At 37.8% G+C, this 17,230-nt stretch overlaps 1 protein-coding gene across 19 annotated transcripts in view; it reads right to left on the bottom strand.

The window, feature by feature from the left end:
* Nucleotides 1–17,230, bottom strand: part of ppfia1 (PTPRF interacting protein alpha 1) — a 94,329-nt gene that overhangs the window by 26,664 nt on the left and 50,435 nt on the right. For 7 of the 19 annotated variants that reach the window (XM_037979724.1, XM_025010929.2, XM_037979712.1 and 4 more), the window contains 10 exons: nt 14,868–15,091; nt 12,725–12,956; nt 9,531–9,560; nt 7,914–8,038; nt 7,644–7,816; nt 6,251–6,344; nt 5,801–5,812; nt 3,619–3,700; nt 2,654–2,854; nt 2,328–2,390 (listed from right to left, as the gene is read on the bottom strand). In XM_037979724.1, coding sequence (XP_037835652.1) covers nt 2,328–2,390; nt 2,654–2,854; nt 3,619–3,700; nt 5,801–5,812; nt 6,251–6,344; nt 7,644–7,816; nt 7,914–8,038; nt 9,531–9,560; nt 12,725–12,956; nt 14,868–15,091 — 1,236 coding nt within the window. The remainder of the gene's footprint in view (nt 1–2,327; nt 2,391–2,653; nt 2,855–3,618; nt 3,701–5,800; nt 5,813–6,250; nt 6,345–7,643; nt 7,817–7,913; nt 8,039–9,530; nt 9,561–12,724; nt 12,957–14,867; nt 15,092–17,230) is intronic. The other 12 variants (XM_037979715.1, XM_037979714.1, XM_037979719.1 and 9 more) reach the window with 4 other exon arrangements.

Below are 17,230 nucleotides of genomic sequence, written 5' to 3'. Positions count from 1 at the left end.
ATCTGTTGTTGACAAGCACTGCCAATCCACCTCCTTTCCTTTTCCTGCTACTTATTAAATCTCGATCTGCCCGTATAGTCAGGAAGCCCGGCAGAGAGACGTTGGAGTCAGGGATATGATCCTGCAGCCATGTCTCAGTAAAACACATAATACTACATTCCCGATACTCTTGCTGGGTTCTTCTCAGGGCTTGAAGTTCATCCAACTTGTTAGCTAGCGATCTCACGTTGCCCATGACGATGGATGGCAGAGATGGTTTGAACTTCCTCCTTCTCACTCTCCTTTTTGCTCCTGCTCTGGATCCACGATGCCTCCTTTTCAATTCCTCTGGGATTTCTGGCTTCCGTTGTCGTATTATTTCTGCTTCTGCAATGTTAATCACCCTGTTGCTATGGTTACGCATCATAGCAAAAGAGTACAATATAAAAAGTATTGGAAGACAAAAAGGTATAGTTGTCCAAAAAAAAGCTATTTTCCAAGGAAAAACAAAATAAAATTTTAAGTAAATAAATAAATTTTTAGTCCAGAATCTGGGTTCATGTTTGATTAACATAGAACAGTGTTGTGCGGAATTGTGTTTCCCAATCAAGATCTGTTTTCACACTAACAGCTCAATTTCTCTCTTAATCTCTGTTGCAGAACAAAATGAGCATGTGCAACAATGGAATTTTCAGTAAAATGCTGAAAGAAAATATCTTGATCTCTTTTTGTCCCTTTCAACATATCCCAATGGCTGAAAATCTCCTATACTTAGGTGGGGGAACAGATCTCTTTGTGTATATTAAGATAGTGGCTCACTGGACCGTAGTTACTTGACGAACAGCAATAGCAAGGTCCTCTCCAAAATACCTTGTGATGTTAGCGGGGGGTTCTCAATTCCCTCTCACGAGTCACAGCAGCGTCCTGTTGCTTGACTTTGTTCAAAAAATGTTCAAAAAGTTTGTGTGACAGATTTGTTTTCAAAATAATCGTCATAGAAATCTCAAATCCGTCTGAATTTTGCCACAGGCATCTCTAACTTGTCTTTGACACACAAGGTATGCACAATGTGGGTCGGAGATGGGCAGCAAATAAATGTCTATGACCAAGAATGCAGTTTTGCAAGCCATGCACACAAAAACCGGTTGTGGTTTTCAAAAACTGGCTGCTCAAAATGTGGCCGCATGGCTTGCTGGTCACAAACACTCAGTTCAGTGAGGCTGCAACATAAAATCAGCGTATTTTGTTCAGAGTTGCCAACTAGTTGCAGCCCCATAAGCTACTATAGCCTCTTTCACAAAACAGTTCTGTGAAATGGCCACAAAGATCAGACTGTCTTTGTGCTGCCTCTAAATGTTCATAAACTTCAGATGAAGCCAGCCATGCCCCGCACAGACGTGAGCTTTCAGAAATGAGGGAAGCAGCACCAAACCGAAAAAGGCATGGAGCAGAACTCAGTGTGTTGCTGTGGAGTGCAACACATTAAAATTGTGGTAGATGAAACGTCTTGTATCATTGTCAAAACATGATGAATTAACTCTGTTTAGTAATTCTGTTTGTAGTCAACTAATTTTTTAAACTACAAAGTTGCTGTGCATCATCATCAGTCTTCCCTTTGTAATAAATGTGTTTGTTGTTGTTCAATCCTGCGACTGGTTGGTCACACAGACTATATGGCATCGCTTCATCACATTATTGAGGTGCAAAGCTAGCTTACCTTTTTACATATCGACCACTTTGGCTCTGTAACTATCTTTGGCACAAAGGAGCATCAGGGGTGGGCTGGTTTAAATCCCCCTCGCTGCCTCCATCCATTTACAAATCACACTAAATGTGGCCAGAAAGCCTTTAAGTCTCGAGTTTGTTTCAATGTGCCTATTTTAAGCACATTTAGTTTATATTAAAAACTAAATTAATAACATTTAAATGTGACAAAATCACTTAGAATATAAGAACAATATGACAAGTTTAGATTAAAGGAACATTAGGTCATGCTACAATCTCTATTATTCTATTTTAAATAGTTGTGTCGCATTAGTCTCTCCTCTTTGAGAAGCAAACCATGGGACTGAATTTCTACAAAGGATTCTCTCTTAGTTTGCTACAGTTCTCACCAATAATATCCTTATAACATGCTTAAAAATCAGGCTTTTTATTTTTGAATAGATAAATATCAAGAGCTTAATTTTATTTCTTTGTTATGCATGAGTTGGTACTTTAAACCTATATTTTGGACATTTTATTTTATCATACACTGTAAATGCCAAAATTGACTGCAGGCAGCTTGAATCAAAACATCACCACAAACATGTGCAGCGTGAGTGCTCAGCTAATCTGGGTGGACTGACCGTAGGAGGTGTGGCTGCCAAACTTTCCATCTCTTCATGTGTGACCCAAACGTTTCCTGTGGTCTGATCATGTGTCACCCCCCAATCACAAAAAGAAAGCAACAATACAGGACAGAAAGAAAATGGGATGGAGGAACAAACTGTTTGTTATTTGTTAGCAGAAGACTTGAAATAAGAGTTTGTCTGACTCAATCGTTAGCACGTGTTAAAGGTGAAGTATTAAATATTCGAAAATGGAATGACCTGTGTCAGTGTGTCAAACAGCTGTGTGTGATGTGTGTGTGCATTAGAGTGTGTATTTTGTAGAAAACAAAACAAACACATACCGTTCTAGAGGTGGGTGGGGCTGAGGGGCTTGTGAGAGACATGATTTCCTGGATGGCCAGACGAAGTTTGAGGCGATGCAAAGGGTTGCTGATTCCAATTTCTCTTTGGATCTCTGTGTCAGACAGTGCTGACATTATGGCTCCACTCTTAACATTGGCTCGACATGCAGCCACGTACCAGGCCGGCATGCCCACCCACAGCTGGCCACAAGAGCGCAGACAAGACAGAGCAGTTCAGTCAGACTGGATAGACAAAACTTTACAGGTGTTCCTAAACTCACATGTGTCAAAGGAAGACTGACAAGTCATCAAGCTTTTCATCCTAATGACTGGATTTAGAGGGCAGACAGTTTCCCTGCAGGAACTAAGAATGGGTCACTGTTTTGATTTATAAAAAAATAAAACTAAAAATTTGAAAACCATGTATAAGTTTTCTTCCACTTCACAATTGTGTGCCTCTTTGTGTTGGTCATTCACATAAAACTCCAGTGAAATATTCTGAAGTTTGTGGTTGATTTGTGATAAAATGCGAAAGGTTTAAGAAATATGAATACTTTTTCATGACATTGTATCTTGACAGAGCTCCAAAATATTGCAATAATAATTAGAAAACAAAACAAACAAAAAAAACTATTTCATGTTCTGGGTACATATAAACTACCCAGGTACTTTAAATAAAACTACCAAGTCAATCTTTGGAAACTGCACCACATTTAAGGACTTGCAGAAAAGATTTAAGCAATTTAAAATTTAAATTTTTATTTTATTTTACACATAAAATAAAAAAGGTTTTAGCCTCAGTTCTTTTTTATTTAATATCTGAACAGATGTTAAAGTCTGTTTTCCTATTCTTTTTGTGGACCAATTGTTTTATGCATTTTTACAAATGTAAAATGGCTGGAATTTCACAGGAAAATTTATTCCAGAAGGATGAAAAGTTTGACATAAAACTTCAAATTTCGTACCTCTAACCAAGACACAACAGTTGGTCCATCCCACTGAGCGAACGGCAGGCCCTGCCTGCGAGCTTCTTCCAGTATTTCATGCCTGGGACACAAAAATGTATTAAAGCCAAATTTATACAGCTAAATGTTAAACCTGCAAACCTCCCAAAATCCACACAGTCATAGTCACTTTTAAACACAATTACCCTAACCTCAAAAATATCAAAATACATGCACACTCAAAACCAAGAGCAAGAGTTTAAAAAGAAAACAGAAAATTAAACTAAGACAGACTTAAGCTTACTGAAAAGCTTGGATGGAAATGAAACCTGGTTTTTAAGTCTTTCTTAAAACATCTTCAGCACACTTCTGGGATTAAGTTTACAGTTTTTACAAGAACCAGCGGAGAGGTGACTGGAAATGTTACCCATAACTTTAAGTTAAAGAACATTTTAGAACCCATTAAACCAACAGTTTTATAATAAATATATTCCTTTATATCTGCAGGCCTTCTATTCTGTAGTTGAAGATGTTTCGCTTCCTAACTGAAAACTGGAGAACTGAGAAAGCTCCCCGGATGGAAGCGAAACATCTTCAACTACAGAATAGAAGGCCACTTGTTTTTTTTCCCCATTTGTTCGTTTTTTTATTTGCCATGCCCTGGATCAATGAAGATCTACACCAGCATTAAGCGATTTAAAAACTACACATTCATTTTATGTCTGAGTTGGTAAGGAATAGTATTACTAAAGGTCTTAACTACTGCAAAATTTAGAAATATATCAAATTTGGTCACTAGATAGTAGGGTTGGGCAATTAGACAGCTGTATTGACCATTGTACATTGTGTCTATTGGCAGTAGTTTTTTTAAGGGTGATGTTTTTCCTTTATTTAAGTTTGTTTCCTTTTCTAGAGTCTTGACATGCAAATAAAAGTAAAGTGCGATTCAAACTTAAACCAAACCACACGGTTAATACATCTTATTCATGTGCAATCAACCTCATTCATTTCCAGCAGCAAAGCCTCAAACATTCCTGCAGGCGTCAGCTTAGCCTGCTGAGCAGCTATGGATGTGCTTTCATTGTACTGCTCTGAAAAGATCCAAGTTACTTATTTGTTTAAATTAGCAACAATTTTGGTAAAAAATATTCTTATAATCAAAATGACAAGATATAGTTTAAATAGAAACAAAAAAAACAACCTTATGTTAGGAGAAATATTTGTTCTAAAAAAAGAAAAATCACTGGCAGCTGTGTAACTAGCGAACAAAGAAAATAAAAGAACAACTGTCACTCCTATGTTGCTAAAGTCACTTATCAAAGGCTCCAAATTTGAAATATAGACTCTGGGATCATTTTAAGATGAACCGAGACATAGTAAGATGTAAATAAATAAATGTTTTTTTGCCCTGTGATTCCAACTCACTTTTTGATAGGCTCATTTATAAGACAATTAACATAAAACAGCTAAATATAATAAAAAGCTCACAACTTTTATAACAACCAGATAAAATGAAGCATTTTTCTACTGGGATCAACAAATAGATTCAGTGGGCTCCATGACGAGTCATGGTCATTGGACGAGTCATAACATTTATGTTTATTTATGTTAATTTATTTCATTGAAATGATCTTAGCTCATGTTTTAGATAAGTTTAGTTTAGCTTTTTATATTGTTGCATGTGTTTTCATGTTACTTTTGCTCTATATTTTTTGTTTTCATGCTGTAAAGCGCTTTGAACCGCCTTGTTGCTGAAAAGTGCTATATAATTAAATTTGACTTGACTTGACAATTATTGACGTTGAATTGATGGTGGCCGATCAAAAGGTTCAACTGTACTTTAAAAAAAATTATGACAGTAAATATGTCATATGTTTTCAAACACAAGAACAAGATCACACACCAAAACAGATAATTCAACAAACTTTTCCATTAACCCATCGATGTGAGTAGTACATAACACCATGCTTTGAAAGGGAAAGTTTATCACTNCCCCCCCCCCCCCCCCCCACACACACACACACACACACACACAGACACACATTCCTGTTAGTAAAGCTCCTCTGTGGGAAGCAGGGTACAGAACAGCATCAGGCATCTAGAGGGAAAGCTGTTTGGGTTCCTGAAGAGCTGCGGGTCAGATCAAAGTGTAGCCAAGTGTGGAAAGAGATCAGGCAAGACAAAGCAACGTGAACCAACTTACCCCGTCTTTGGACTACACGTGGAATGAGAAGAGGATGATAAAAAAAAAAAAAAGAAAAAAAGAAGGAGGTGGGTTGGCAGAAAAAAAGAAAATAAACTGATGCCAATTCATGTAAGCAACACAACATTTATGGTGTTTGTTTTACAGTTTGCTTGCATAAAACACTGAACATAGGGGAAAACATGAAATAGTTTTTTTTGTGCCAGTGTGGTGTGAACCCGAAGACAATAAGCTGAAAGAGTGAGTTAGGTGGTGGGACTGAGCATGTGAAGCAGATTCAAACTGAACAAAAAAGCTCACAAAACATTCATGAACTGTTTCATTGTTAACAACTTTTGCCATTGAAGATGTCACAAAGAGTTAAATCATCTTTCAGCTTTCCTCTGAACCTACATACATTCTGCAGACAGAAAGAGCTAAAAGCACTGTAAGGATCAAGAAGAAACTTACTTCTTCTGCAGCTTCCTGTTCTTCTCAGAAGGACCTCCAAGTGTGCCCACTCCAAGTCCATCCTTCAGAGAGCCCTCTGCCTCAGGAGTACCAGCTAAAAACAAAAACACAGTGATCAGACCCTTAATGAAGAATAGCACAGACAAATGTTTGGAAACACCTACAAATTTAAAATGAAATTCAAAAAATGGCTGCAAGATTGTCCCTTATCCTTGAGGTGTAGGTCAACAGCTGAGCCTTGTTCTGAAGAGCTGACTCCTGTGTTGAGCCAGAAAACCTACTGAAGAGCAGGAAAAAATCTTAGCCTCTGTGGAGAGATTGTTTGGTTTCTCCAGTATAGAGATCTGGACATTTCTCAGTGCACTGAACTGCAGACACCAAACTGCTCAGTTTATGTTTGGGTGTTTTGTCCTTAGGGTGGACCAGCCTCTGTGTGAGAGCCCTGTTGGGTTTGAAATGTACTGGGATGTTGTGTTTGGAGAAAATCCTTTTGAGTTTCTCAGATACTCCAGCAACATAAAGGATGACATTGTTTTTGCGTTTGTTTGTTTGTTTTTCCACCTTATTCTGTTCTGTGGCAGGTTCTGATTCACACCTTCTTGCATGTGACCAAATCATCTCTTTGTGTGCCAAGCAAACAAAGTCCCTAATGACTCTCCATTGTGGGGGGAGTGAGATCATGGGATGTTCTGATTATGCAGCTAAATTCCCATGCAGAATGCAGTTTAAAGCTTAGAACTCCACACTCTCCAGTTGGGAAGCAAAATGTTTTCAACTACAGAACAGAAGTCCAGTTGTTATTTTGGGAGGATGTGCCACGCCCTGCGATGACTGAGAATCTCCAACAGCAATTAAAAAGAGATTTTCTTCCTTAAGGATATTATTCAATGCAGCCACAACACACAAAGAATATCTGGCCATGATGAGATTCTAATATTAAAAAAATAAATAAATAAACATAAATTCTCATCATTAGTTGGGGTCAGGACCTCACTGTGGGTCATGAAACCCAAAGTGAGGGGGTCTTGAGAAGCTCTACAGAAATCAAAATAACTTAAAGCTAAACATGTCATTTCCAATATTTTTTTAATTGTTAGAAATAGATAAAAACTGTATTCATAAGTAGATGAAAAATAATCTGGTTGGTAAAGCCCTTAAATGTTCCTATACTTCAACCAGCAACAGTTGGTGGTCATGACTCTCTGCAGCTTATTTTTTTGTAGGTCAAAACCTGAAAAATTAAGGAAGCCCTGAACTACGTTTGTCATGAATCTAGACTAAAAAAGTGAAAAACTTTACTTTTACCATTCAATTCTGTGATTTTGTCTTTGCTTTTTAACATCCCATAAATCACAGGACAAACAAAAAATCTGCAGAGTGCAGAGTGTCTGACCTTGGCTGGGGGAGTCCTTGCCAGGAATGCTGGGTCTGCCCTTGTCTTTCTTCCCAAACAAGCGTCCAATGGAAGACTTGATGCTCTTCTTCTTGGCTGCTTTATTGAGAGAGTCCTGGCTGCTGTTACTGCTGCTGGGGTTACTGCCCTGACCGTCCTGCAGGCTCCCCAAACTACATAACCAGCAAAGATTACAGATAGTTATTTACAAGACAAACTTTAGACATCGGAGCAAACCTCAGAGATGAATAAGAAAAAAAAGGGTCTAACCCTCGAATGTCTCTTATATCTTCATGGCTGGCAGCAAGCCCTGCCTCCCTGTTTAGGCGCATGGAGCGTGGTGTGGTGGGGGGAGATGTCTCACATCGAATAGTAGCCTTATCATCCTGAGCAGACTGCATGACAGCAGAAGAGACAGATTAATAAAGTTGAAAGGAATACCCTTTATTCTGTAAAATGCACAAACAAGACCAAAGGCTTTACATGATTTTCACTCATTATGCTCTATTGAGGGCTTTTAAAAAACAAATGGATCACTGGGAGTAATGACATATTAGGAAGGGTATGAAAGTAAAATAGATTAGGTCCAAAAACATTTCTAATCATTAAAGGTCTAGCATTTCTTGTAGGAATGCATATCACTCACTACTTTTTATGTTAGAGTTTTAGACTATATTCATCCTCTGTTAAGAAAAGATGGAGTTGCATCTGTTTTGGCCAAACCTTGATAATAACATTGTGTAATTTTAAGCAAAATCACAAGATCTTGTGAGATACGTTAGCAACACTCTGTGATTCCCACATCAAACCGTAGCTCAGTATCTGTAAGACTGACTAAGTTATACCCATGTTTTTGTTTGCTAAAGTCAATTAGTTTTGGTCACCAAAATAAATTTGATTGACTCCAAACATTATTCAGTTGTAGAGGCATATTTCATGATTTCTTCCTGAAAGTTTTATTAAAACCTGTCCAGTGGTTCATGAGATAAAACAAACAGGTTTGACTACAACAGTCAATGTTGAAGTTTTAGATCTCTTGGCACTTGGAGTATGTGTTGAGGATGACCCTTAGCTGCTATCAAATCAAATGTATTTATTTATCATCAATTTTGTGTTTGCTAAGGCTGCTGAACTGTAGCAATTATCTTGAACAGGGTTGACTCCGAAAGTTAATCAGTTGTAGACACATCCATTTATTACTTTCGGGGAGTTTCATTAAAATCCATCCAGTGATTCATGAAGTATTTTGCTAACACAACTGACAAACACATGCACATTATTGTCCTTTCACGTTTGGTGATGGACAATAAATAATTTTAAGTCACTGAAGGAATTTGAGTGTGTCATGGACAAGTGAGCAAGTGTAAGCACTTCAAGAACTCTCAGTCACCACCAGCTGACAGAACCACATGGACAAGCGATCGTTTTGAGAAACTTTTGTCAAGAGGTGACGGGTTCTGGACTAGCCTGCCTGCAGATCTGGAATGTCCCCAGCTGAAAACGCTGGAACATTTTAAATGAAAAAAAAAACAACCTAAAATAAAACAACCTGATGAGTACGAGCCCGTACTGCTGGACACCCAAGGACGTTTACAATAACATCAGGAAGAAGACAACCCATGTTGAGCATGGAGAAATCCCAGTTGTTTAGAAGATATTGTTTCAAAGATGGGGAAGGTGAGATGTCTCCTAATAATAGACCGGGATTCAAGAGTGTATGGGGAAAGAAAAAAAATGCATTTCTTTTGAAAACAGAATAATACATCACGGGGGGTGCTGAACAATAAATGATGTTAAATATTTAGCTTTTGATATGAGATAATTGAAGTTTAAGATGTTAGACAGATTCCACACAAAGCCCTGTAAAACAGGAAACTAATAGTTTACCTTCCTGCGATGCTTGCGCAGGTCACTAGGCTGAAGCGCGACAAAAAAGGAGAGGAGAAAAGCAGTTAGTGAGATGCAGATCAGCAGTAGACCCAAGCCATGCACATACACATGAGAGCAGGAAATCAGAAAAGGCACTGTACTTTTACCTGTGTACACTGTTAAACACATCAAAGGAAAGTCTTAGAAACTGTTTGATTGTGCATTGAAGACACTAAGCTCTTGAGAAAAGAAAGTTTGCAGGAACAGCACTACACACAGTTAAACGTCACAACAAAACCACACCGAAGACTGGATCAGAACTAAGTAAGATTGATGCAGCCTGCTTTAGTCTAAAACAACAGATTTGGTACAATGGTTAGCAAACTAGATTTTATTTTTGTGTTATGCCAACTAAAACAGTCACACCTAAATTAGTAAGCATCACCAACTTGGAAACATTTTCACTAAAAAAAAAAGGATGATTTCTTTGCCTTACACGTTGCTCACAAATCTAGCCTTAGCAGAGAAAAAAAAACAAAAACACAGGCATGCAACATTTCTCTGGGCGTTTCTCTGCCCCCAGGAGTAAAATATCTAATCACTCATTTCCTTCACTCTGCTAACAACAAGGTCAGGCTACAGGAGAGATTACTAAACTGTAAAAGGAAGACAGGAAAAGTACATCCAGGATTGAGCCAAAAATTCACTTATTCACCTAAAACGCATTTTTAATTTTATCCTTTTTATTCAGCTTGCACTTCAAAATATAGACAATGCCTTATTTTCACACAGTGTCTCTCTCACTGCTGTCGGACTTATGGTTCTCTCTCAAATGCCCACCAGAGTGCGCACATCCCAGGTTTCATAGCTCCCAGTGTATCTAAGCTTAGAATTTTCTCTTCACTGTAGAAAAGTGTTTAATGTCTATGCATAACAGGGGCGGTGTTACCATTCCTATTTTTTTTCCTAAAAAAGTTTAAGGTGGAACTAATATTTAGACCTTTTTGTGACTCTGACATGTTTTTGTGTTACATGTAATTAGACAGAGCACATGCAGCACAGAGCGAGAGTGAACCTGACTCTTACTCTTCAGCTGGCGCATGACCCAGATAGAAGTGATGATGAGCTTAGAGTTTTTTTTATCTCTCTTTCATGGAAAGAAGGTTTGCCGACTGGAGGAAGCGTCATCAAATCAGGAACATAAAGACAAACTGATAATGCTGAAGTGGACCAATCTGAACAGGACATTCAGCGCATGGGTTGGTTGATTATATGGTTAAAACGATGTGAAAACTGTTTACACATAACATGTGCTCGTGTGTCAATAAGTACTTTCACAAAACACTTTAAGCAAAGACTTAAGACACCTTTTGGGCAAACAGTGTGATTGCCTAATGGACCGAGGTGGCATGGAGGGTAGAACTCTATGCCTTTGTGCCTCCCAGTGAGGTAGGAACAGAGCCCATTTCAAAGGTAAAGCAGCTTAGTGGCTAAATAATCTGATGTGGCAATGACAAATAGTCTGTGTGACCACCGGGAGCAGGATTTAAAAGCCAAAACAACAATAAACAGATTTATTACCAATGAAAAGATTGAGGATGAAACTTTGCATCTCTTTAAATAATTTGGTTAATCAAAATGATGATCACTTACTGAGGTAATTTGAAAATAGTACGAGGGAGACATCCATCACACAGTTTATGTGTAGTGCTCTGTGTTTATGCAGCTGAGTTCTGTAGCATGCCTCTTTTGGTTCCATGAAGCTTGTGTCATTTCTGAAATGAAGTTTATTTTGTAGAACTGTTTGGTAAAGTGTCTAATTGGGACTCGGGAGATGGAAAGCAAAAGACATAAAAAAAAGAGACGTGCAAAATACTTTGCACATTGTGGATTTACAGTGGATGGTAAGAAGACCTATTTGTGTGTGTAAGGTTTAAAAAGTTAATAAAACACTTTGAAACATTACACCACAATGAAGTTAGTAAGCAATTCAATTTCTTTCAAAAGACAACTTGATTATCCCAAACCAGCAATGATATGTGAATATTATAGGTACACATGTGCAAAAAGCTAAGGCATGAATACCCTGTTGGTATGAAACAGCAAACACTGCATACAAAATGGCAACCACTAAATATGAGGTGAGGGAAGGGCTTGGTTGATGTACAAATTGACCAGCATCTGATTATTTCACTTCTAGAGGCATCTCAATTGAATTTGGAAAGATTCTTTCACTGAGAATTCTGTAAAATAAGCAGTGAGATAATGATTTTAATGAGTAAAACAACTTTAGATCGTACAATCGCTACCTATTAAACATTTATTACTAAAAGAAAGAGGAAAACTAGCACAAAGAGAACAATGAACAAATGTTTTTTTTAATGTATTTGAAGCTCTCAAAAGGTTCACAAGGAAGTAGAAGAGTGCACCCACTCAAAAAAATCATAGACTGTTTATATCTAGACTTCCAAACACAACCCAGAAGTCGAAGCCAGAACAAGACCAGCTTCCCTATTGGCTGGTCTCAATACAAGTTTTACATCCGACCCTCTCATATGAAACATTATCCTCGTTCAAATACGTTTTTTCAGGTGTTGACTCCTGTTGATTCACATAGTTCTTACCTTGCTGCTGTATGTTCAAAACTCCATGTTTAATACATTTAACTGTAATTAGTTATTTAGAAGACTTAGAAGACCGAAAACCCCACATCACCAGTGCACAGATCCTGGTCCCAAAAATACGTGTATAACATGGGAGCTTTGTTAAAGCGGGTCTTACTGGCTTCAGTTTTTAACAAGGATACTTGGTCTATAATATAAACAGTCTGGGAAGAATAAAGAGAACTCTGGGAGGGGGAAGACCTGCAGATACCTGGAAGTAAGGTGCATAGCTACAAGCCTGAGGAGGAGGACTGAAGCCAGTCGCACCAAAAGGCAGGTAAGTTACTGTCTGCTGGGAGAGGGAACTCTGGATGATGTACGGGTCATAGCAATACTGCTACGGGCAGGGGGAGTGGCATATGCAAAGTGGCATACAAACAAATATCACACTATTGAGCAGCTATTAATGCAAACAATTATCATAATACACAAACAAAATACAAACTAAATCAATACAAAAAATACTAAATTTATGTAAATCATACTTTACATTTTAATAAGGTTAATTATCTGCTCAGAATAAAAAGAAAAAAGTTAAAAACATGTTACCAAAGTCATGACCCCCATCCGATCCAGTTCTCTGTTGGGGCTCCGGGGAATGCGTCTAGGTGTGGAGTTGCCCGAGCTAGGTGGTGAACCCCCCAACGATGAGCCCACACACAGTGACGGAGGGATGGAGCTTAAAGAGCGGAAACGTCCTCCAAGGACATCCCCACCACCGACCCTGCACTCAATCTCTTCTGCACGGATGGTGGTGTTCTCCTTCTCCTCTTGGATCATCCTGCAAGGACAAGTGGGTAAAACTGAGTCAATTCAGGAACAGGACTACATCAAGTTGCAGCACTTAAAAAAAAGTCTTTAAAATCAAATTTGGCAATTGATCGACTGGTTTGTATATAAACTATGAGTCTTAGAAATAAAGTTGCAATGCTAATCAAAAAGGCTAAAGCAAACTTATTTCTTGACATCACTGAATAAACAAATGGCAACACTAAAAGCTCTGGCAAAGTATTGCGAAATTAACTCATGAAGAACCATTAAAGTGTGGCACCATAAACCCTATGATAAATGAGATCCCTCAAAACAATAGCCTTGGGAGGCGCTAGAGAGTGTTTTGTAGTGAAAACGTGTTTGTAAGTAACGTGTTTGTAACTCTTGCAGATTTTTAAAAAGTTTCATAATTGAAGGACACATAAGTGCCTAATTTGTCTTGCGAGTGATTTGGAAGTTCTATAACCAACAAAAATTTTCAAAAGAGTGACAACAGGACACATTGCAGCCAATTTAAGAAAATACAAATACAAGGCCTCCTCTTCTGCTAGGCTCTGCACTGCCTTGAGCAAGAGTTCCAAGGACACCAACCAATCAGCACGGGAGCCCGCAGCTAAAGTTAGCATGGATCTCAAATTGATCAAATCAGACATCCTGGCCTCTATAAAAAAACAACATCTTCACAACGATTAGAGAACCAAAGAAGGCACTGGCAGATTAGTCTGAAGAACTGAAAAAGGAGATAAAGGAAGCGAGAACAGAAATTAGCAATAACCCAACTACAATATCCAAGGTGAAATTGAACAGAATCAGAATCAGAAATCTTTATTTGTCATTGTGCCACGGGGGTACAACAAAATTGGGAAATTAGAAAATAGAATAAAAATAGAATAAAAGCAACAAAAATAAAAACAACAAAACAGCACTGTTCTGATATTGCACATAAAGTAGATATTGCACAGTGGGTATTGGCTGTTTGGACGGGTGATAGCAACAGTAATTTACAGTGTACGTGAGGCATTCAGGGCAACAACCGCTCTTGGAAAAAAGCTGTAAAAGCAGATGTGAAAGTTGTGCAGGAGGACATGTCATTTGGCATTTGACTGTGTGTTCTGGAAGTACTTTGTTCATGGATTGCAGAGAAGTCATTTTATAAAGTGGATAAAGACCATACAAGTCTGGCTCCTTGTCAAACAGATTTAAATTAGAGTGTGGGTTTAGACCGGGATGCTTCTTGTCACCGCTGTTGTTTGATATCAGTATTGAGCCCTTGGCGCAGTTAATCTGGGACATCGATGACATTAAAGTGATTACCAAAAAAGTTGACCAGCATTAAGTGTCTATTTATGCAGATGATATGTTTTTTATTGTCCTGAAACGACAATCTGTGGTTTAAAAGAGCTAATCTCAGAATACAGGAACCTTTCTGGATATAAAGTTAATATAGACAAAACTATACCGATGGATATAGGGGGAAATTACCACAAACCTTTAAAGACCGTAGTGGGTTCAAATGGCCTAAAAGTGGCTTTGATGTGCCATCAGCACCCAGCCCAAACAACTGATAACACACATCATCAAATTGGACAGGGGTTCTCCAACAGGTGGTCCACATGTTGATGTGATTTACATGAGAGAAAGTATTTGGGTATTACAACCTTTGATCCAAGAACTTTAGTGAAATCAAGTGATTAAAAGAAGAGAAAATTTATTTATGCAAGCATTTGCAGCATTTTAGCAAAAAGATAACAGCAAAGAAGTGGCCAAAGAAGTAAAATTATATATTTTTATTAAGTTTAATGAACGGTTATTATAAACTTGTGATTTCAATGTTGATCTATAAAATTGCATAATTTTGTCCATAACTTTGCAGTTCTGCTGTTTGTTTGTTCCCTGAATTGTTTTGTGCAGCAGCTTGTACCTGATTTCATTGTTGATAGCATCCAGCTGCTCCTGCAGCATCAAGGCGAGGGTCTGTGCATCAGCCTGACCAGCAGGGGACAGCAGGTCCACCGAGCTGAAGATCGTCTCCCGATCCTCCTCTAGGTCTGACACATCCATGTCGCTCTCAAAGGCATGGGCCACATTAGCTAACACATTGGCCTGCTGCATACGCTCCCACTCCTGCTCATTCAGAGTCTGCACCTGGATTGATGTGCACAGGGATGAAAAATGATATTTGAAAAAAAAGACATTGAAAGTGAATTTTGTGGGAAGGCAATACAAGTAGAATGAAACAAAACTACAGAGATTTATTAAAATACTAGACTCCATACAGGAAGCCAGAAGTTGAACCAGGAGCCGTTACAGTGTCCTTACAAGGTGGTCCCTATATAAGTGTTACAGTGTCTATAAAAACTGTTCTACGCTTTTAGTGAATGAGTCATGGTCAATATAAATTGGCCTTTTTGACAAAAAAAAATTTATAAAATAAAATCTAAAAAAAACTTCAATGACAAAATGAAATCAAATTTCCACAGAGTAATGCCAATAAATAAAATGTGTAATGCAAATATTATTACTATTATTATTTACATTACATAATTATTTTACACTACATATCTTTACTTATTTGATATTAGTCCATAGAAAATTGATTTCACTTTGTCATTACATTTTTTTAGTCAATCAGGCCCATTTATATTGACCATGACAGATTTATAATAGCAATGAAAGCAAAAAACATCCAAGTAGTGAACACTATTTATACACACTATAAGTTCTGCCCCTCCCTGTAAACTAATGGGACTTTGCTCTTGGTAAAAAAACTAGAATACACCTCAGAAAAATTTTTCAGATGTTGACTCTTGTTGATTCACATGGTTCTTATCTTGCTGCTGAATGGTTAAATATTAAGTTAGCTGTAATTAGGTTTATCAAATGTACAACATGATTGTGCATGTGTGCAGAGGAGTAGGCAGGATTTAAGTCCTACAATCACATGTTACGACTCTGGTTCAAAAAATACAACATGAAAGCTTCTGTGAACTGGGTCTTCCTGGCTTCAATTCCCAACAACGAGAGAAGGTGGGAACACTTGGTCTAGTACTATAACATTTGTGTATGCAGAAAACAGATACATAGATATTTTTTGTCACTGGTGCGCTACACAGATGCTCACTTAACAAGCACACTTACATGTCGCTGATGTCCAGAATGAAAGCAAACAAAAGGAAACAGAAAAGAGGAAAATTATCATAAAAAGCTCAAACAGTGGAGTGTAAGGCCAAGAGGAAGGACAACACAATTAGACACACTGCTGGAACTAACCTGAACTTGTGTGCTTTTGATTTAAACATTAAAAAATGACAGCTGGGCCAAACAAAATATCAATATAAGTTTATTGTCACTGCTATATCAGTGAGCAGCATATCAATATCATATTAATATTGCAAAAGACTGCTTGAACAGTAATGAATCATCGACCGTTATATTTAAGTACCATTCATTCATGTTCTGCTGCTAATAATATATTAGTTGATTCAAAGGACTCTTACTGGCTTTGATGCTCAAAGCTGGTTTAGATATTAGTGATGACAGATGGGAAAGTGACAAGTGAGGAAAATGTGGGTTTATCACAACTGATATGGCCATCATCACAATGTTAAACAACATTATAATTAGTTTGTCTGTGTCTCTTTCCTGTCCCCTCAAACCCCAGCCGGTCAAGGCAGATGGCCGCTCGTCCTGAGCCTGGTTCTGCTGGAGGTTTCTTCCTGTTAAAAAGAAGTTGTTCCTTTCTAGTGTCACCATTATGCTGCTGAGGATGGGAGGTTGGGACGAAGTGAAGACTCAAAGCAAATTGTTGGCTACATTAGATAGATAACTTTTACTAACTGTTTTCTTATATTGTATGTGAAAGTTTTTGTACAGAGCCCTGAGATGACTTTTGTTGCAAATTGGCACTCTGTGTGTGTGTGTATATGCTAAAAGTAGCATAAGAAGACAAGACTTGCAGCCAGTATACTGAAGCAGAGAACAATCTTTTTGAAAAATGTAAAAGTTTAATGCACTACTATGGAAGAGTAGATTTTTAAAAAAAAGTTAAATATTTTAAAAATTATACAAGTAAAACACACATCATAAAACTCATAGTGCAGTATTCCTGATTGAGCTGAACATTTTGATACACTAAGCAGTCCCTCCAGGATTTCGCGGGCATTTTTTGTGATTGTTGCGGACTAAAATGCCTGATTTCGTGGGGCATTTTCCTAAAAGTTGTGATGAAAAGTTGCGATTTTTTTTTTTACTAAAATCAATAAAAAACCATAACTTTTAATATAT

This window comes from Kryptolebias marmoratus, linkage group LG15 (genome assembly GCF_001649575.2).
Source record: "Kryptolebias marmoratus isolate JLee-2015 linkage group LG15, ASM164957v2, whole genome shotgun sequence".
Classification (NCBI taxonomy): domain Eukaryota; kingdom Metazoa; phylum Chordata; class Actinopteri; order Cyprinodontiformes; family Rivulidae; genus Kryptolebias; species Kryptolebias marmoratus.
Note: the sequence above shows the minus strand (reverse complement) of the source record. Positions and strands in the feature narration are given on the sequence as shown.